The sequence below is a fragment of the Falco biarmicus genome, chromosome 9, assembly GCF_023638135.1.
Source record: "Falco biarmicus isolate bFalBia1 chromosome 9, bFalBia1.pri, whole genome shotgun sequence".
In the NCBI taxonomy this organism is placed as follows: Eukaryota; Metazoa; Chordata; class Aves; order Falconiformes; family Falconidae; genus Falco; species Falco biarmicus.
In genome coordinates, this window is record NC_079296.1 from 5,011,207 (window position 1) to 5,031,119 (window position 19,913).

At 45.0% G+C, this 19,913-nt stretch overlaps 2 protein-coding genes across 23 annotated transcripts in view; both read left to right on the plus strand.

Annotated features, from left to right (window-relative positions):
* The window catches only part of PRRC2B (proline rich coiled-coil 2B), a 53,113-nt gene extending 47,838 nt beyond the window's left edge, over window positions 1–5,275 (plus strand). For 9 of the 13 annotated variants that reach the window (XM_056350853.1, XM_056350862.1, XM_056350858.1 and 6 more), the window contains one exon: window positions 405–5,275. In XM_056350853.1, the coding sequence (XP_056206828.1) occupies window positions 405–548 (144 nt within the window). In that variant the 3' untranslated portion in view covers window positions 549–5,275. The remainder of the gene's footprint in view (window positions 1–404) is intronic. The other 4 variants (XM_056350860.1, XM_056350863.1, XM_056350861.1 and 1 more) reach the window with 1 other exon arrangement.
* Window positions 5,276–5,513: 238 nt separating this feature from the next.
* POMT1 (protein O-mannosyltransferase 1) lies at window positions 5,514–19,740 on the plus strand. 10 transcript variants are annotated; one of them, XM_056351667.1, is made up of 23 exons: window positions 5,514–5,638; window positions 6,362–6,485; window positions 6,686–6,816; window positions 6,928–7,007; window positions 7,095–7,239; window positions 7,534–7,640; window positions 8,249–8,299; window positions 8,650–8,796; window positions 9,591–9,702; window positions 10,450–10,515; window positions 11,075–11,168; window positions 11,621–11,776; window positions 12,379–12,509; window positions 12,762–12,857; window positions 14,215–14,307; window positions 15,280–15,376; window positions 15,468–15,560; window positions 16,088–16,208; window positions 16,490–16,587; window positions 17,086–17,199; window positions 17,689–17,815; window positions 18,471–18,648; window positions 18,874–19,740. In XM_056351667.1, exons 5-23 carry the CDS (start codon window positions 7,118–7,120, stop codon window positions 19,046–19,048), a joined length of 2,178 nt encoding a protein of 725 aa, XP_056207642.1. In that variant the 5' UTR covers window positions 5,514–5,638; window positions 6,362–6,485; window positions 6,686–6,816; window positions 6,928–7,007; window positions 7,095–7,117; the 3' UTR covers window positions 19,049–19,740. The 10 variants fall into 10 exon arrangements, with proteins under 10 accessions (XP_056207642.1, XP_056207639.1, XP_056207640.1 ...); XM_056351664.1 differs by having other exon boundaries at window positions 6,686–7,007; XM_056351665.1 differs by lacking the exon at window positions 6,686–6,816.
* Window positions 19,741–19,913: the final 173 nt, after the last annotated feature.

Sequence of the window (19,913 nt, forward strand, 5' to 3'; positions counted from 1 at the left end):
GTATCTGCTCTTCTACACTGTCATGCTTGTGCTTTGAACGTAAGAGGAGTGGCAGAAAGGCCTGTGTGCTGAAACTATACGTGGGAGCTGTTTTCCCTGCAAGGGAGAGTGGGTAGGTGGGTGTGTACTGAGTCCAAGAGTAATGCTGTGTGATTTGCAAGTCAGGAAAGATTAGAGGATTACCTGTTTTACAGTGCCCATGTTTGTTGTTGAGTTTTTATGGGTTATTTGCATTGCCAGACAAGTGAGACACTTTGAGGTCCTTACATGTGAGGTGTTTCAGGACAGCAAAGGGTGACACAATATACAAAATACATGAATGTTGTAGCAAATCTGATGCCTGGCATGAATGATGCTCGCCTACAGGTCTCTGTGCTAGCTAATGCTTTGGTTTTGTATGTCAGCAGGCAAAGCAGCGGGTGGATGAAAATAAAGCCAATCTGGGAGCAGTAAAGCTGCAAGAAACAGCCTCCGCAAACCAGATGAAGCCAGTGCGCACGGGAGCGATCAAACCTCAGGCAGTCAAAGTGGAGGAAAGCAAGGCCTAGGAGCACCTCTGATGCCCAGCTGGTCCTGCTGCCTGAGAGACCCTGCAGCTTAGACTGGACCCCACTGGATCTCCTGAAAATCTCACCAGATCTACTCCCCACCCCACGTTGACTGACTACAGCAAAATCATCCAAGCCCCTCTCCCAACAAAGCAGTTTGAAACAGTGGATATGACATTGACCTGCTTGCTTTAAAACAAACCAACCATGTGACTTCTAAGTGGCTTGAGCCATTTTTTTTTTCCCCCCATGCCCCATCCACAGGTAGCTGTGATTGCTCACTTGGCAAAGCCCATCCTTCTCCTTCCCTACTTCTGTCTCAGCAGAGTGGCAACTGGGGGAGAGGGGTTAGTTTGAGGTTTTTCATTTTAAAGGCAGCTGAGGTTTTTACAAAAAAGCTATATCTTTGTTTATAGTAGAACTTTTCTATGTTCTCTCATTTTCTTCCCCCCTTCTTTCTGCTTTCCTCATTCCTTCCAGAAGAGAATTCCCTTCAGCTAAAATTATATTCTGACAAATCTCTGCTTAGTTTTATATACAGTTCTGTGCTACGTTGAGAGTTATATGACTCTTCTAAATTGAGTTTGTTTGGGTATATATTCCCCAGATGATTCAGCCTTTCAGATTATGTGATTAAAAAAAATAACAGGACAGTTACAGCATTCATTAATTTTCAGTATTTTTGTTTTAAGCTAGAAGCAGTGCTTGCGTTAGAAGTAAATGTGTACTAAATATAGTAGATCAGTGCATTAATCTTGAAACTTGCACCACTTTAATTGTAGCTTTGGGGTGCCTTGTGCACAACAAAATACGACATTTTCGTTTTAAGGAAAAAAAAAAAAGCCCACCAAATTTTGTTGCAAGCTCATCTGAATCTAGTTTGGGGTTTTTTTGTGAGTTTGGGATTTTTCGGTGACTGCCAAACACACAACAAAATGTAAATCATAGATTTACAAAATGTAAAAATCTGTTGGAAAAAAAATCTCACCGCACATGGGTCAGAAGAGTTGGTTAGAGCCAACGGGTCTGTATGGACTACATTTTGTAGTTGTGATGCTCTCTTATGCTCCCTACCTTGGCTACTCCAGTTCTTCATGTCTCCTGAGACTTGTTCTATATTGTGTTCATCACTTGGAGCTGCTCTCCCAAGCTTTGCTCTTCTCCCTTTTCCCCTGAGTCTTGCTTTCCGTTCCTCTAGCTCATGGCCTTTTGTAAAATTTGCGTAGAAATGCATTGCTAAGGGAGCCCCCCTGCAAAGCAGCCATTTTAGCACACTTGGAACCTCCCGTTTTGTGTTGGAAGCGCATGGTTATAGAGGCAGTTTGGAATCATCCTTTTGCTCTCCTTCCCCAGATGAACAGCAAAGGGTTCTTTACTTTCGATGCAGTTGCGCATAGCGTGTATGCAGTATCGTCACCTCACTCTTCCTCCCCAGTACTTGATCTCTAAAGGAAGGTCCTAGTGGGAGAGGGTTGAGTTTTATTTCTTCGGCTGTTTGGTTTTGGGTGTGTGTGTGTGTGTGCGTGCGTGCGCGTGTATGTAGATTTTTAGGATGGACTTACAAGTTTGTGAAAGTGCTTGGAGTCCTTCAGCTGGCGATAGTCTGAAGTAAACTACTTTCAGCTAACTTGGTTTGTGTTGTTTAGCTCTTTCAAAATGTAAAGTAGGCTGGTCACTTTGAAGTGAAGGAAAGAAAACCTTTTTGTAGGAGATGCTAGCTTGCTAACTGGCCGTGCCGTCTGCCTCTGCTAGGTGGCAGCAAGTAGTTTGGTGATGGTTCCAAAGATGATACTTTGAACAAAGAATGTATTTGGGAAGGGAATCTGAAAGGTGCTCTTGTTTCTTCGTTTGCTTCCTGCCCCGCCCCGCCCCCCCCCATTTCTGGGAAAGATCCCTCATAACTTTCTAGGGACGCGTTTTAAGTTTTAAGCTAGGTATAAATAAGAATTTTATACAGTAGCTTTAAAGAGCTTAGAAACCTAAACTAACTTAGACATAGTGATGTCCCCTCTCCACAGGTGTCCCCATTGACAATGGCAGAGAACCCAAAGGGAAAGGGATAGGATGGTACTTTAAGAAAAATAAAAGCTCTTTCTTTCCTCATGTTTTATGGATTATAACTTCAGAGCAGAGTGTGCCAGCATCTCTCTAGTGTCCTCCTTAAAGTACAGGGTTTGAGATTTAGTGACAAATATTTCCCCAGCCTTCAGACATCTCCCAGACCTGCATCCTCATCTGCTAGTCCTGCTCCCAACATTTTCCAAAGATTGCTCCACCAGTAAGTCACCTCACCCCCCTTTCTATTTTCTTCCTTGGAATACCATGAACAACAGAATTGTCTGGTTTTTTTGTTTGTTTTTTTTTAATTATCCTTCTGCCCAGCTGGCCCTAGCTAATAGCAGCCCAGAATCTTTAATGGCTAAAGAGACTTATCCGAGCCCCCTCTTCTCATCTCTTTCCTACCCTAGACACACTACTTAAGCTTTACAAAGACACTAACCTCTTTCCTCCCACCTATATGACTTTAAAATGGTCAAATTGTTGGAGAAACTGGGTTATTGCTAGATACAAGTTATTGCAGTCCCTCTGGTGTAAATGCCATCAGAAGTACAACACTTCCTGTTGAAAAAGGTCACCCTTCTTTCTCTTTTAACCCTTCCATTCCTTCCCCCAACAGAATAAAACACTAGAATTTATTTATACGTATTTGATGTTGTAGGTCTAGGTGAAAAAGTAATTGTTTCACGGCTCTATTTATATATTATGTCTGAATTATTCTGTGCAGGAAAGGCCAAGAAATGCATGTGAGCTTCATTCCATTCCTCACCTTTGCGTGACTGTCAGCTGCAGTTGGCAAGACTCTCTTTCACTTAACAGAGTTTTGTGTGATGGAAAGCAGTTTCAGAGCCCAGATTTCTATGGTGCAATATCCTTCTTCTCTGGCATATGTTTTTGTTTGTTTGTTTAAAGCTAGTACAAGGTTAGTGCAGTCTGTGGTGCTCTTGAGTCAAAAGGAAAGCCTCTGATCCTCAAGGTGCAGAAACGCCAGGGGTGCTGGTATGCTGATACAAAAAGTCAGCTTGGGGAAGAGGAGAACGGAGACATATAGAATGTGGGTATGGTTTATAGGGGGATACTTCTGCTTGCTGTCTCCACTGCTGAAGGGCCAGGCCCTGATGATTTAGTCCTTTGCAGGTTGCTTTTGCTTTGACTGGAAATCAGCTACCAAATTGCAGGCTCCTTCTGCTAGGAAAGGTGCAGTGTGCAGTGGGAGGGAGAGGTGGAATCCATATTTTCAGCAACAATGGGTGAAGCAGAAATATTCAGAGGCTGACTTCACTGCTTTTTGTTCAGCTGAAGGTCTGAAGCACATGCGTAATCGGTTCTCTTGTACGCAGTGATTCACGGCCTAGCAGCTGCATTCAGTGCTGCTTTCCTCTCTGGTTCAGCCTACTTTTAGCTCTTGATTAAAAAAAAAAATGAAAATTAGCAAAAAGAAAATTAGGGAAGGAAAAAGAAGAAGAAAAAAAAAAAAGTGCTCCAGTATATTTTTAAATGACGAGCGAAAGCAGCACAGTCACCAGTGCAACAGGTATTATTGTTGATCTTCCATAATTCGCTCCTGGCTCTGCCACGTGACAGCTGTACAGTCGTCGGTAACTCTGAATGTGTTTGCAGCCCATTGAACTCCCATACGTGTTTGTGTTCATGCAGAGGCACTCCATTTAACAGTTTCCTTGCAAGAATGCTGCAAAGCTACAAGCTGCCCTGTGGTTCCTGTGTATTTATAGATATATATTAAAAAACGAGCCTAGCATTTTTGCTATGTCTCACCTTTTGGCAGGCTACTATATTCACTTTCAAGCAAGCATCACTGCATGCCAAGATCTTGTTCTGTTGCATTTTGTTAACCTTCTGTTTTGCTTGTGGCTGGTTAAGCACAGGTTAATTCCTTGTAGCGTGGGTTATTTTCCAAGTACAGCAGCCCAGTTTCCTTGTGAGAAAGCTGCATTCGTGAATACAAATCACTTTACAAGAGGCATCAGGGTACTTAGTTGTGGCCCATCGACAGAAAAAGGTGCATTTTGCCGAAGCAGCGGAACTGCTGTCTGAACAGACTGCAGCCGTCCAACTACTATTTTGTTGTTGTTTATTTTAATCCAAAGACCACCAGATTTTCCTAGTGGCCACAGACACCCCCTGGGGTTGAATGGCTTGTCCTGGCTCCTCAAGCGGGCCCTGCCCGTTCCCCTGGGAATCACAGCAGCAGCAGTGAGGCGCTCAGCTCACCCTTTAGCATGTCTCAAGGCGTTGTCCTTCGCTGGAATCCTTCCTCTGGTTCTGTATGAATTGCATTTGTTGTTTCTCAAGGGGATATTGTGCTCCTTAAAGCTTTTAACCTCATGACCTGTATAGTAAAATTTTTTTTGGCCTTTCCTCTCTTTGTCTTTTCATGTAGACCAGATATTTGAAAGGGCAGACGATGGATAATTGTGTAACGTGCAACCTGTTTATATTTTTTGGAAACTTTTACTTGGACCGGAACTCGAATTACGGAATCACCAGGCCAGTTGCGGCACACTCTTATTGCCCTTTTTCCTCGTTTCAGTACCTATTGTTTCTCCTTTCAAATATGTGATTGTATTAGCTCTTTCCATATGAAAGAATTCTCCTTATTTAAATAAAAAAAAAATAAAAAAAATAAAGCAGGTTATGCTTTTCTCAAATTTGCGTGGCCCTGGCCTGCTTCTTTTGGTCGAAGACTTACGGGGTTTGTTGGGGGGTGGGGTGGGTTGTCAGGGATGGGGGTGGGCCGGTGCGCGGCCATGACGGGGACGCGGCGGCTGGCACCGGGGCTGCGGGGGCCGCCATGGCGCCCGTTGCCGTGGTAACGCAGCGGGGCTCTTCCCTTTCCCCGCCCCCGCGGCGCTGCGTGCAGCTGACGCCACATCCGGCGGCGCGGCGCGGCGCGCGGATGGTCCCGCCCACCCCCGGTGAGCAGGGGGGGTTCCATCTCCTCAGGGCCCGAGGATCCCGCGGCCTCCCACGGGGCACGGTGGGGCCGGGGGTCCCGCGCCCCCCTCACCTCCGTAAGGCTCCAAAGGGTTGGGGCGAGGCCTGGGGGCAGGGTTAGTGGGGGCTAACCCACTAACTGCCTCCCACCCCCACCCCCCCCGCGAGGCTCAGGGCCGGGGTACGCGGCCTGGTGGGGGGTGGCTGGTGGCCCCACTGCCCCCATAAACCTCGGGGAGGTGGGGTCCTGGGGGCGGGTTAGTGGTGCGGTGCCGCCCCAAAAATCGCTCGGGGGGGGGGGGGGGGGCACAGGGCTGGGTACAGGGTGGCTGGTGGGTCCTGCTGACCCTGCAAGTGTCAAGGGTGAGGCCTGGGCGTGGCGTCAGTGGTCCTGCTGCCCACCCCCCCGGAGCTCAAAAGGGGGAACAAGGCTGGGGGTGGGGTTAGTGGTCCTACACCCCCCTCATAAGGCTCACAGAACGAGATGCAGAGCGTGGTAGAGGGCTTAATGGTTTGTTGAGGAGGTGTATGCAATCTGGTGGGGGGTGCTGCAGCACTCCTGCCCCAGGGTTCAGGAGCTGCCTGTGCTGCAGGGAGAAGCAAGGTCCTTTCCATCAGGGTAAGGGGTCCCATGGCACCCATCAAGGGTGCTCTTTGGGGTCCCAGGGCTTGCGAGGTGATGGCCTGGCTCCTGGGTCCTGCACCTGGGGCAGTGGTGTGGCATCCTCAGTGCTGGTGGAGAGCACAGCTTTGCAAGGGGTTTCTTAAAAGGTCTTCCACCCAGCGCTCTTGTTTTGTAGGTAGTGAGAAACAAGGACGGTGGCACCGTGCTTGATGGTGGCGATGTGCTCGCTTCTTGCTTTGTTCTGCCGTGATCAAAGCTAAGCAGATGGATTTATTCTAGTAATTTTCAGTTGTATTGAGGTGAGAATGTACAGCGCTGCTCCCCCTAGGCTGTGCTAGAGCCCTACAGCACCTGCATCCATGCTCCAATAGCCAGCTTTTTAAGACAGGATGTTTGCAAGTTCTGACACACCCCTGCCCCCCCCCCCCCCCCCCCCCCCCAAGAAATATGTTCATTTTGCCAGGAAGTAACACTTCTTCTGTTTTTTGGTTTTTTTAAGCTACCTGAGCAGCCTGGTGCCTGAGCATGTGGTTTGCCTATCACTAACATCACAATTTGGGCTGGGAGGTTTGCTTTGTGCAAAGCAGAATATAGGCTTGAATGAAGCTATTGTGTTTCTGCAGAACCAGTGTAAGAATAAGCAGAGTTTCTAACTTACTATTGATGGCAGAGAACCATACGCATGTAGAAGCAGGGCAGATGAAAAGTTATGTGTGTTATTTAATAACTTCATTTTTATAGTTATTCCTGTAGGTACAGCAGAAAACACATAAATGTGGAAAGCAAGAGAACTTTGGAAGATCAGTTACTGTGAGCTGCTAGTAAGTGGTGCTTGCTTTTTGTCAAATGATCTTCAGCTAGCTTTGAGTGGAAGGGTGACTGTTGCTGTTCTCTGTTTGCTCTTGAAGGTTTGGACAGACCTTTTGACAGGATGTTGGGATTTCTCAAGAAGCCGATTGTGGTTACTGCAGAGATAAATATGAACCTCATAGCATTGACTGTGATGGGATTACTAAGCCGTCTTTGGGGGCTTTCCTATCCAAGGGCTGTAGTGTGAGTAGAATAGTTTATTTTCTACTTGAATGACACAGACTTTTGTTTTTTAAACATTTGTGGGCAGGAATGCAGGAGTGGGAGTGTAGAGCTTGCCTGATGTCAGCCTTTGTAAATACAGTGATAGTGTTTCCCTAATAGATACTCCTGAGGGAAGGCAAAGGGGCAAGGCCACCATGCTGCACTGTATCCTTTGCTTTCTGCCAACAAAACAGTGTTTTCTTTCTTAGTATCCCTGTAGCCTGCAGGATATTTCCCATTAGATTTGATATATTACTGCCTCTTGTGTTTCAGTTTTGATGAAGTTTATTATGGCCAGTTCGTTTCACTCTACATGAAGAGGATCTTCTTTGTGGATGACAGCGGCCCGCCTTTTGGCCATATGCTGCTAGCTTTGGGAGGTAGGGCAGCTCCTGAAATTGAGAAGTGTCTGTTGCCTGTTCCTGTGGAAGAGAGGAGTGCTGATTAGAAACGAGTTTTCAGATCCTGTTACTGGGGAAAAGCACGGGACAGATGAGAGACTCTGATGTGGCGAGAATTAGGATTTCTCTTACTTAGTACTGTTAGGGGTCTATTGCATGAGTACTGGGAAAGTGATGAAGCCACGTATCCATTACCTCACTGTTAGCCAGTCCTTTGGATAAAGAGAAATGTAAGGTGAGAACTGCCAGTGACTAGAAATAGTAGGCAACAAGCAGACTTTCAGGCCTGAGTTCCTTTCTGTAGCTGAGATATACCCAACATAGAAGTGTCTGTACGGGAAGGAAAGATTAAATATATGTGTAATTTTGTCACTGAGAATCTGTTTTTCCCAATTTATATTCTTCGTGCCTCTGCACATTGTTAAGCTCTGCTGTGGGCAAAACAGTATGAAGGAGACCCTTTTGGGAAAGTGGGCTTTCATGCATGGGAAAGCTGTGTGTTTGGGAAATGGTTCTGGGACCAATTTAGCACCAGTTTTTATACTTGTTTTGAGACTGGAAATTCTGAATTGTTGTTTATGTTGTAGGTTACTTAGGAGGATTTGATGGAAATTTTTTATGGAACAGGATTGGAGCTGGTAAGAGCTGATTTTGACTTTCTCGTTGCTTTCAGAAAATAAGCAGTATTTCAGCGGCTGACGGATTCTTTTTGCTTGACTAGTGGAAATAACACTTTATCTGACACTTTCACTTCTCCTCTTAAATTCCTGTGCAGGTCTCTAACAGAAGTTTAAGGCAGTATGATTCTGTAGCACAGATTTTTTAAATCAGTTAAAACAGTTTAAGCAGTACAAGATGGACAATAAATTAGGAAGAGCAGGAGTTAGATTCAGTAACTTGTTGTAGTTGTAAGGAGTTCTGTATTGATCCGTCTTCTCTGCAATTAATAGTTTCCAAATTTGTGCATCACTGTTGTCTCCTATTTCAGAATACAGCATGAACGTTCCTGTTTGGTCCTTGCGACTCCTGCCAGCACTGGCTGGTGCTCTCTGTGTGCCTTTAGCATACCAGATTTTGGTAGAACTGCAGTTCTCCCACTGTGCTGCACTTGGAGCTGCTCTTCTGATTCTCTTGGGTAAGATTATTCTCCTGGGCCTCATTCTTCATACAGGGGATGTAGAAAACCACTTTTCTTGCATCGAAGGAGACACGTACTCTCTTCCTCAGAGCTTTACAGGATGAGTTACAACATACTGGTTTTAACAGCAAGGATGACCCTACTTACAGTCAGAGCTCATCAAATTTCTTCATCTCCAAACTGCAGCAAACCAGTCTGTGTCCTTAGCACCATGATTTGACACTGTTCTGGTGTGTATAACTCAGCCTGTTTTCTCTGAGGTTCTGCTGGCAGCTGCCTGAAAGGGAAAGAACCTCTCAAACAGCCCTTTAGCAGCCTGGTAAGAGAAAGCTCTCCTAGCTACCAGCTGCTCTGATTCTGGCTCAGGGAATCCTGCACAAAGCAGCTCATTGCAGCTCCCTTTCTTCAAGATTTGTCATCATGCTCATTGCCTGCTGAGGTCACTGCCTTGGCTCTCTTTACCTTGAGAAGCACCTCTCTGGGTTTCCCAGCATTGATTTTCTTTGCCTTTGTAGGCAAGCACAGCACCTTTATCTGCCTCCTGACAGATTTTACTGCTTTCCCACCTCTTTGTCATTGGAGACAGTTATGGCCATGTACTTTGCTCCTGACGGAAGATTTTTGTCCCTTTAAACCCAACACCTCCCTATTACAGGCAGTAAGTTTGCAAATGAATTGGCTGTCCTTAAAGGGGCAGGTCCTTCTGTTGGATAATAACGCAGTTATCTGAGGTAGCACTTGCCTATACATAAGTTTCTCTAATTTTATGTCTGTCTCTCTTTTTCCAACAGAGAACTCTTTGATCACTCAGTCAAGGTTCATGCTGCTGGAATCAATATTGATTTTTTTTATCCTGCTGGCAGTTTTGTCCTACCTGAAGTTCTACAATTTGCAAAGGCACAGGTAAAACTGGATTGTCTCCCAGTCTTTTGGATATTATTGTGGTGACTTTTATTTTGTCACATACTCTGTTGGGTTTTTTTGTAAGTCACTTCACCATTCTGCAGCTTACTTCATCTGTCTGTAAAATGTGATGCTTTGACCTCTCATATGGCTACACCAGAAGTTTTCTTTTCTTAGCAGTGTTAAAGGCTGTTTTAACTGGCAGCAAGGTTGTCTTTTCTTATTTTACAATAAAAATAAAATCCTGTGGGAGCACTCCTTTGCCCACCCAGATCTTTTTATTGAAAGGTTTCCTTCTGTGCACAGAAACAGTGATGATAACTGGTCACTTAATGCTCCTTTGTTACTGTTTACAGGCACTGAATTTAGAGATCTCTGTCACTTTTCTTGTGACTTCACATGCTCTCTGATCCTTGCAGAGGATCAAAGTAATCTTTGTAAAGTAAAATGATCTTTAAACTGAGCCCAGCAAGTGATTTAATACATTTCTTTTATCTGTGGTATCAGAAGGCAGGTAGTGTCCAGGTTTGCTTTTCAGGATACAGAGAAATACATTTAGCAGCACCCTGTAGGTCGGGGCTGAGAGCTGGTGGCATGGTAGGTTTGGAATGAGGTACTCTGATACTCTGAGTAAAATAAGGAGTAGCGGAATCCTGCAAGATTTTTGCAAGTTAAATTACCTGAATTCAGGACCCTAAGAAGGCGCTCAGATCTCACCATAAGATCTTTTCCTTTGTCCTTTTTAAGTTTCTTCTCTGGAAGCTGGTGGTTTTGGCTTCTGTTGACTGGAGTAGCTTGTTCTTGTGCAGTTGGGTAAGTGATGATGTCTTACTTTGGTTTAGAAAGCTGACTTTCCTGCCTGCCATCTGAGGTGTCAGTGGGGCTTTGGATTTTGAAGACTGATTCTTGGTGCTATTCTGAGCAGACTTTTTAATGAATTGATTTGTTTCTGTAGAGGGGATGTAAATTCACAGTGGACAATACCAGGCATTAGAGGGTACTGTCCTGGGAAGAAGAAAAAGCGTTTCTCAGAGATGGCTTTATGTTACAGATTTGCATCTGCATTTCATCCCTCCCTCCTAGTTACCTCAAGCTTCAGTAAGTCTGAATTTAGGGACTCAGTGCTTTGTCACCTGCCACTTTGTTATCGAGAAGATTCTTTGTCACTGCAGTTATTTAATGTAATTGCCAAACAAGTGATACCTTCTGGTGTCAAAGCCTTGAGGCTTAATTATGTTGTACCAAACCAGTCATGGATCTAAGTCCTTGAACTGTAATGCATCCATTCAAGAGAAAGTTCAAATGTTTTTTCTTGTATCAGGTAATTGTGCAGTTTTTAACCACGTTTATTTTTTATGCACTTTCTTCTCAGAGTGAAATATATGGGGCTGTTTACCTATATACTGCTCTTGGCCATTGCAGGACTCCACTTCTGGCACATGATAGGAGACCAGAACTTGTCAAATGTAGGTAGTGTAACATGCAAAATACATCATGTGTAAATTTCCAGGACAGGAGCCAGCCAGGACCCTTGCAAGCCCACAGATAACAATGCTGACAGTAGCTAGTTTTTGTACTGAAATTCCTCACTATAGCCTGCAAACCGTCCTGTCATAGAACAGTTTCCCAGCTCAGCTGCTGGGGAAAATGGAGTTAAGTTTAAGAAAAACGTATGTATGTGACTGGCTTTTCTGTTCCTATCCATGTCTTGGTGATTTGTGGCTCAAAGTGTATGCTGTTTCACATACCTCCGGCTAACTCCAGTTCAAATCTTCCATGGAAGTTATCCAGCTGTCCACGAAGTCATAACTGAATGAGGGTGGTTGGGGAAACTTAAAAAAGACAAACAAAACAAGCCAAGTGCACTGGTATTTTTAATAGCTGGAGCATGAAACCAGTGAGTTCTCTGTTTTTCTAGGTTTCCTTGATGTGGCATTTTCTAGCTAGGGGACTGGCCCTCATCATCATCCCAGTGTCAATGTACCTGTCCTTCTTCTATGTTCACTTGACTTTGCTGTATCGCTCTGGGCCTCATGACCAGATTATGACAAGTGCTTTCCAAGCCAGCTTAGAGGTAAAGGAAGTGTGGTCATGAAACTAATCCGTTAGGGGAGAAGAGGGTGAGATCTGTCTTGTGTTCACTATTAGAAGAAAGGTGTGCCAGCTTGTTCCTTTGATTCTGCATATTCGTTCCTTTTATGACATTTAACTACTGCTGTAGTACTGCTTTAAAATGAAATAATAATGACTGAAATCCTAATAACACAGGAAAAGCTTTTCCTAGTGAGCCAAGAGCAATATATTCACTCTTCTGCTGAAGATTTGTCCCTTCATACAGGAAACTTAAAGAAGTACATACAGGACTAAACTCCCAAGCGATTCTGTCGTATACTACAGGACGATAGTATGATTATCTGTAGAAGAGTGCTTAGCCTGTCTTCTAGAACAGCATGGCTGTAAGGATATTGCCTAAGTCCCTGTAGTCTTTCAGGCATTGTTGTATTTACTGTCTCATGGGCGTGGTGCTGCAAGACTTGATTTTTGTAGATACAACCAATCGAGAAGCCATTGTGCTGAGATACTGCTATGGTAGTGACAGGTGACTCTTAATAGAATTTAGATAGCCTCTGGGTTGTTTCTTCTTCTTTCCACTTAACCTATCGTTACATTTCTCAGGGTGGGCTGGCTCGAATCACTCAGGGTCAGCCCTTAGAGGTGGCCTACGGCTCTCAGATTACTCTGCGGAACGTGTTGGGCAAGCCCATGCAGTGTTGGCTCCATTCTCACACGAATACTTACCCCATCAGGTGAGGAATTGGGTTGGCTCTGTATTGTTAGGGTAAAAGTATGCTCTGGTTCTTCACCTGCCAGTCCAGGTGTCTTGGTTTGGTTGCTGGCAATCTCTTCATTAAATGTTCTTAGCACACTGCAGACGCACAGATTCTCTGTGCTCTGCAGGAACGGAGCCGGTGATCTGGTGCTGGTTTGTATTGCTGTGACTGTTGAGCACAGAAATGTGTTGTTGTACATCCGTGGCATTTTTTCAACCTTCTGTATAGGTACGAGAATGGCCGAGGTAGTTCCCATCAACAGCAGGTGACCTGCTACCCCTTCAAGGATGTGAACAACTGGTGGATTGTCAAAGATCCTGGAATGTGAGTATGCAAGAGATTTAAATGCCGAGTTGCTGTAAGCATAGTTTCTATGCTTCCAAAACATAAGCAGGGCATAGTTTGGATTCGACGACTATTCTCTGCTAATGGGCATAGGGGCTGTTTGTGATCCTGAGCAACTAACTTCAGCTGCAGGGTCAGTAAGGGCAGCTCTTTGCACAGTCCTCCTCAATATGGTAAAAGCATTACTGAGTGCTCAAAAATTCTGTCTGAACTGCTCCTGCTGGAATGGGGGTTGGGCTGGCCACAAGGGGAAATTTAAAGACTCACGAGGCCGGTGGGAATTCTTCAGGTGCTTTGCATGCAAGGGAACTTCTGCTTTTTGAAACGTGTGAGCCTTGGCATTAGAGCACCTTGATGAGTTTTATCAAACTTGAATGAGGCTCAGAAGAGAATAGAAATCACTTTTGCAGAAGGGGTATTTCTTTGTATTTAAAGTGTGGGATGAGCTTTAGAACCTGCCTCATCGGGAGGGATTCCAAATGGGTGCCTGTGCCTGGGAGGCCTGGTTTGTGCTCAAGTGTTTTGCCATTGTAACTGTTAGTGGAGAGCAGGACTCTTTGTTCGTGTAGTTTTGCCAGTAAAAGCCCTTGTGTAATACCGTTTCATATGCATCAAAAAGTTGCTTTTGTAGGTTTCTTACGTTGCTTTGGGAACTGCATAAAGTCCTGCCAGAAGGTCTGTGTGCCATTATAAATCATACCTGCACTGGGAAGGTTTGTACCTAGTGCAAGCTTTTCAGGCAGGGACTCTACAGAAACCCAGTATCTTCTTAAAATTCTTCAAACCGAAGACTCCTGGCTTTTACGTCCTTCTATAGAACAGCAAAATGCAGGCAGCAGTTAGGTGAACCGCAGCATTCCCCCTTGCCAAAGCATGTGTTAGCCCTGTCCAGAAGCAAGATCAGAGTTTGTTCTTCATGGTGGAGGTAGCCATTGATTGATCTCTCTTATAATTCTGCCAAAAGTGACATCGGTCGCAGTACAAATGTCTGCCAGAGCCTGCTGAAGCACTTACTCATTTCACAGAAGCCACCAAACAGCTGTGTGGTGGGACTAACCTGAACTTGCTCCTGACTGACCTGGATTCAGACCAGTGACCTAATGGCTGGGGCGTCAGTATCCCATTACTTCTAAGTCATTCTGCCCTTAACTCACCTTTGCCTTGATGAGCTTTGTTTCCATTCTGGTACAGTCTATAGATTGCTTTAATTTCTCATCTTACTGCCTAAATGTCTGTCCCTGCCTGCAGATTCTTGACCTAACAGTTTGGTCATGACAAGGTTGCATTATATATAAAGAAGAATGTAACCACTTCCTCTTGGGTATCGCTCCACCAGGCAGCAGCTGGTGGTGAGTAACCCACCCCGTCCCGTCAGGCACGGAGACATCGTGCAGCTGGTCCATGGCATTACAACTCGGTACCTCAACACGTAAGTCCTTTCCTTGTGCTCTGCTCATTCTGAGTCGCTGTCTCTCAGAATAACTATTCAGGGGTTGAAGCACAGTGACCCTTGCATTTAGATATACTATAACCTGCCTGTTATTCATGGATTCTTAAAATGGTAGAGCTAGCAGGGACCTCCTGTGGTTCATTCTGTAAGCCATCCCTGTGGCCCAGAGAAAGGATGCTGTATGCTTATTTATTTTTTGCAGTTGACCTGGCAGTGGGATTTGATACCAATCACAAACTGTTCAGTGGCTGCTAGCTGTTTCTGGTCTTCTCTACTAGTCCCTTTAGAGGGGCTAGTGGTGGTTTCACCCACATTCACAACTCATTATTTCATTCTACAGATTCCTAAATAAGTAGTCCCCTTCATCCTTGCCCCTTCACTGCCTCCGTTCCAGGCAGGTGCCGGTCTTTAGTATTCTGTGTGACTGTTAACCCAAAGTCAACTCAACTGTTGATGGCTTACTCCTGCATGAAGGATGTGCTCTGGAAGTTAGGAAGATGTGTTGGAGAATCCTGTGTGCTGTGGCTGACGGCCACGGATTCTTGCCCGTTTTGCAAAGACTGCTTCCCAACGCGAGTCTGCGTGTACTTGAATATCACTCAGATTAGGAAGAGGGTTGTTCTGAGCTTGGGTTTTTGCTATGCCCCTTCCAAACTTAATTTGTTCATTATTGGAAACCCCAATGAACAGCGGCTCTGTTTGTCACAATCGGTGCTTGTTCCTCAGCCTGGCATAGCAGGCATCTGTGTTGGCTTCCTCTGAGCCTGTTCCTGGCAGCTCTTGGTAGTGGGCAGTGTTCTCTTTCAGAGTAAACAGTGTAATCTGTATAAATGAATTACTTTTTGCTTTATTACTGAATCTGGTCTAAGCCAGTTCAATACCTTTATGGGTTCGCTTTTTATATGAATTTGGGCAGTGGTGTTGGAGGATCTTACTTTACTTGTCTTCTAGGCATGATGTTGCTGCCCCTCTTAGCCCCCACTCCCAAGAAGTTTCCTGCTATATTGATTATAACATCTCCATGCCAGCCCAAAACCTCTGGAGAGTGGTGAGTGGTCAAAGGGAAGGGAGGAGCTCCTCATGTTCCAGCAAAAACAGCTGAGACAACATGAGAACTAAAAGACATCTTTCTGTTGTAGGAAATTGTAAATCGAGAGTCTGACACAGACGTGTGGAAGACAATTCTGTCCGAAGTGAGGTTTGTTCACGTGAATACCTCTGCAGTACTAAAGGCAAGTGGATTTGTGTTTATTTGCCTGTAGCTTTTGCTCCATGCCGTTCTCGTAATCTCATAAACTTCAGATCTCTCTGCTCCCAAATACCTAAAGTGCTAAAACAAATAACCAAGTAAGTAAACAAAGGGAAACAATAAACTTGTTTAACGTGACGAAAGAGCAGCATGTGTTTCGGGTAGCCATACTCATACTGCATTCCTTTTCAGCATGCAGAGCTGTCCTGCTTCTCAGGCGGCTGTGACCACTGTACATAACTGGGGCTTAAATACTGCCTCCGAAATCGATGCTGAGTCTGTGCGTAGTATGTGACAGCAGCTGGAATAGTTAAGGACCTCTTCACAGAGTTAGCCAGAATCACTGACTTTCTGGCTGTAGCATTTGTTGAGCCAGTACTGTGTGGTGACTCTTCACATGCTTTCTAGCTGTCCCTTGCTGTCATCCACCGCTCAGGCAGGCCCCGGGAACTTCTGTCCTGAAGCTGCAATGGGCAGGACTGTAAGTTTACAGTCGTCTTTGACTTTCAGCTCAGTGGAGCATCTTTACCTGAGTGGGGATACCGGCAGCTGGAGGTGGTTGGAGAGAAGCTGTCCAAAGGCTACCACCAGAGCATGGTGTGGAATGTGGAGGAGCACAGATATGGGAAAAGTATGTCTCAGCCGTGTTCTCAAAGCACATTTCTGTGACTGGGGGACGCTTCATGTTGATGGGAAGGTGGTATCGTGTGTATGTGTGTTCAGCAGGGTTTGGCTCAGTCGTGATGACACAATCCTTACAAATCCCCTTAGAGCGCTCTTGCAGTTGGACTGTGTATTGGAGAAGGGCTCCCGAAAGTGTGAGGAGCCAGGGGTATATTATATGTGCTCTCCCCTTTTCTAGCTTTTCTGCCTCTTAGGTCGTTATTTCTGAGCTGTGCTGTCTTCTTCCAGGCCAAGAGCAAAAAGAGAGGGAAGTGGAACTCCACTCTCCCACGCAGATGGACATAAGTAAAAACCTAAGCTTCATGGCAAAGTTCACGGAACTGCAGGTGAGTGACTTGTTATTCCCTTCATCTTTCCTTCTGCTACAGAGCAGGAACTTGAGCATTTCTGCAGACCCTGAGCCTGAGGATTCATTGTTTATTCCTTACTGATGGAGTAGTTTGATTTCCTCAGTGAAAAGAAGTATTTCTGAATGATTCACTTAGAGACCTGTGCTACTCAGTAACCAATACCCAAGTGATTGTGTAAAAACAGAGGGGGGGGCGGGGGGAAGGTCAGTTGGGCTCCCAGAAGCCATCTGAAACTGAACTGTAATGTGGTGTTTGTGCAGTCGTAGTGTTGATGCCCTTTACAAACACTGTAGAAATTCACCAAGTGCATTATATAAGAACAAAATAAAACAATTGTATCGATCGGTATCCAGTATGAGATGTGCAAAATCTCCACTCCCAGGTTAGAAACTTAACATCTTACATCGGCAGCTGGCCACCCATGCCTCTCTCACGGTTCCAATTCTGAAAGCCTTCTGTTTACCCTTTTTCCAGTGGAAAATACTCACGTTAAAAAATGAAGACACAGAACATAAGTACAGCTCCTCTGCTCTCGACTGGATCACAATGGACACGAATATTGCCTACTGGCTCCACCCGACCTCTGGTGTAAGTACAAGAAGTAGAAGTAAACGTGAACCTGCTGAAGAAAGCAGCCTTCAGATGTGAGCTCCGTGAGTGTGAGTGAGAGCAGGGCTGCAGTTCCAGCTAAGGAGCTGCTCCAGGGTGGACTTTTCCTGTATTAAAAATGTATTTTCCCTGAGGGTTGAGGCATTTTTTTGGCATGAGATACAGCTTTGACAGTTTAATTAAATCATGTCGTCTTGTACTTTTTTTTGTAAAGGGAAATTGCATTTTAATAGTTTCCATTATTGATTCTGTTTAGAAGATGAGTTCATCTCCAATAGCATCTTTTAAATGACTTACATTACAAAAGGGCTTTAAAGCAGCAAAGTTTATCAGCTAGCTTTGTTCAGGTTACTAGCCAGGCGCATTCTGACATTTCATTTAGCAAGTACGTGTAGGTAATACTTAAATTTACCTAAAAGAACGACAGCGTGTTCCTGCTTCTGGCTTAGACCCTCTACTCTCCTTCAGGCCCAGATCCACCTCCTTGGGAATGTTGTCACCTGGGCTTCAGCCAACATTGCTGCTGTGGTCTACATGTGCCTGTCCCTGTGGTACTTGATACGACGAAGGAGAAAGGTTTACGACATTCCCGAAGGTCTGATTTCATTGTGTGTCTATGTATGTGTTGAGGTGGGGGTTTGGTTGCTTGTTCTGGTACACCTTAATGGCCCCAAACCCCACTTCTGCACTATGTGCTTGGCTATGCTAGCACTTTTTCCTGCCCCCAACCCTGTCATTTTTATTGAGGACACACAAACATCTAGAGTAACCCATGAAGAGACTGATGATGGTTATCGCAGTATGACCATCACCTCATGAGCCAATATAGTAACCAGCATAATACTTGAGTCATTCCCTGGATGTAAGAAATATCCAGGCCTCAGATGTGGATTCTGCTGAGCCCTTTTGTGATGATTTAAAAGAGGTGGATGCTGGCTGTGTGGGGAGGGGTTTATTTTTGATGTGTTTGTTCCAACTGAGGTACCAGCTCCTCTGTGTGGCCAGGCAGTTTTACGCTGACCTTTCTGGGAGCACATTTTCTTGTCATGCTGTGAAGCTTGGTGGGCACTTCATAAAAACTGACAAAATGTCACCATTTCCCTCAGCTGAATGTGGTTAAGTTAAAGGTTGTATTAGCACAAACTGTGGAGAGGGGCCGGGGGGAACCCCAAACCATGACAGTATGCAACCTCTTAGAGACTTTCAGTTACCAGGGACTGTGCTTTTGAGATCTAGCCTGTCCCCTGCAGGTGCGTGGCAGCTCTGGGTGTCCGCCGGGGGGATCTGTGTTGGAGGCTGGGCTGTGAATTACCTGCCCTTCTTCCTGATGGAGAAAACACTTTTCCTGTACCACTACCTGCCTGCCCTCACATTCCAGATTCTCCTGATTCCCATCGTATTACAGCACCTTGGCGATCATCTCTGCAGGTATCTGGTTTTAAGAGATAGATAGACAAGGAAAGTGACACTGTTCTTTCCCCCAGGGTTGTCACCTTGGCAAGCCGCTGCAGGGAAAGCAGTGATTTTTTCCCAGCAGCAGCCACACTTTGTCCTTTGCCTTCAAAGACGACAGGCATATGTAAGCCTTCCTTTTGGATGAAGTGTTTGGCCAGCCTTGATGTAACTTTACTGCTCTTTTCCTCTCTCATCCAGGTCTTTGCTTCTCAAGAGCATGTTCAGTGCATCGATCGTAGCCTGGTTCTCTTCGGTTTATTTTGTCTATTGCACGTTCAGCCCTGTGACCTACGGGGAGCCCTCGCTGTCCGTTACTGAACTCAAGGACTTGCGCTGGAAGGACAGCTGGAACATCCTTATCCGAAAACACTAACAATTACCGTCTTCTTACAGGCAAAAGGAAACGCCTTTTATGCAAAGCCAAGAATTTATTGTTAGTATAAGTGAAATCCTAACAATCTGATCAAATAATTGATAGCAGGCCGGATCTAATTATTACAGGAAAAGAAAATAAACAAATACTGTTACATAAAAGCTCTCAACAGTAATATAGCTGTTTGGAACACAATTCCCAGTTTCTACCCCTCCTACATTCGCCCTTCCACTGCCCCTTGGGGTCCGATGGTTGCTGACTTCAGCCACCAGCATCCCAGGTCCTTTGCTGGGAAGAGCACGTGGCAGGGGTTCCTTCTTCCTCTTTCCTGGGGGTACAATCTTGATGGTTTCTTCCTTCTTGCACCACATTGCACTTAGGGCTCGTTTATATGTTTTCTAGCACCTTGGTTTGCAGTTCAGCATTAACAAGTTACTATAAATGGAAACTCTCCAACATATCAGATACTTCTTTGTTACTCCTAAAAACTGGGCTTTCCCAGCTGGCTACAAAGCTTACAGATCTTTTAACTAACAGTAACTGGCTCTGTAGTCTTCGGCATCATCCCATGGCTGTATCTCGCCACTGCCAATGCTCTGCTATCATCTCTGTTTCATTACAGCATTAAGCTAAGTTTATAAATAGTTCATTCCACATAGAATAAATGACTTGTTACGATTATCTATGTATAATCATTTGGCGTAAGTGTAATTTTTATGAAGCTAAGCAGAAGTGAAACATATAGACATTAAAAAACTGCTGTTACAGCTGAACAACTTAAAACAAAGCTCCAGGCAGGCCAAGAAGTCAGCCAAAGCCAGAAGAATCCTTTGGCCTTGCAGCATTCCCAGGAAGCCCGTGGCCT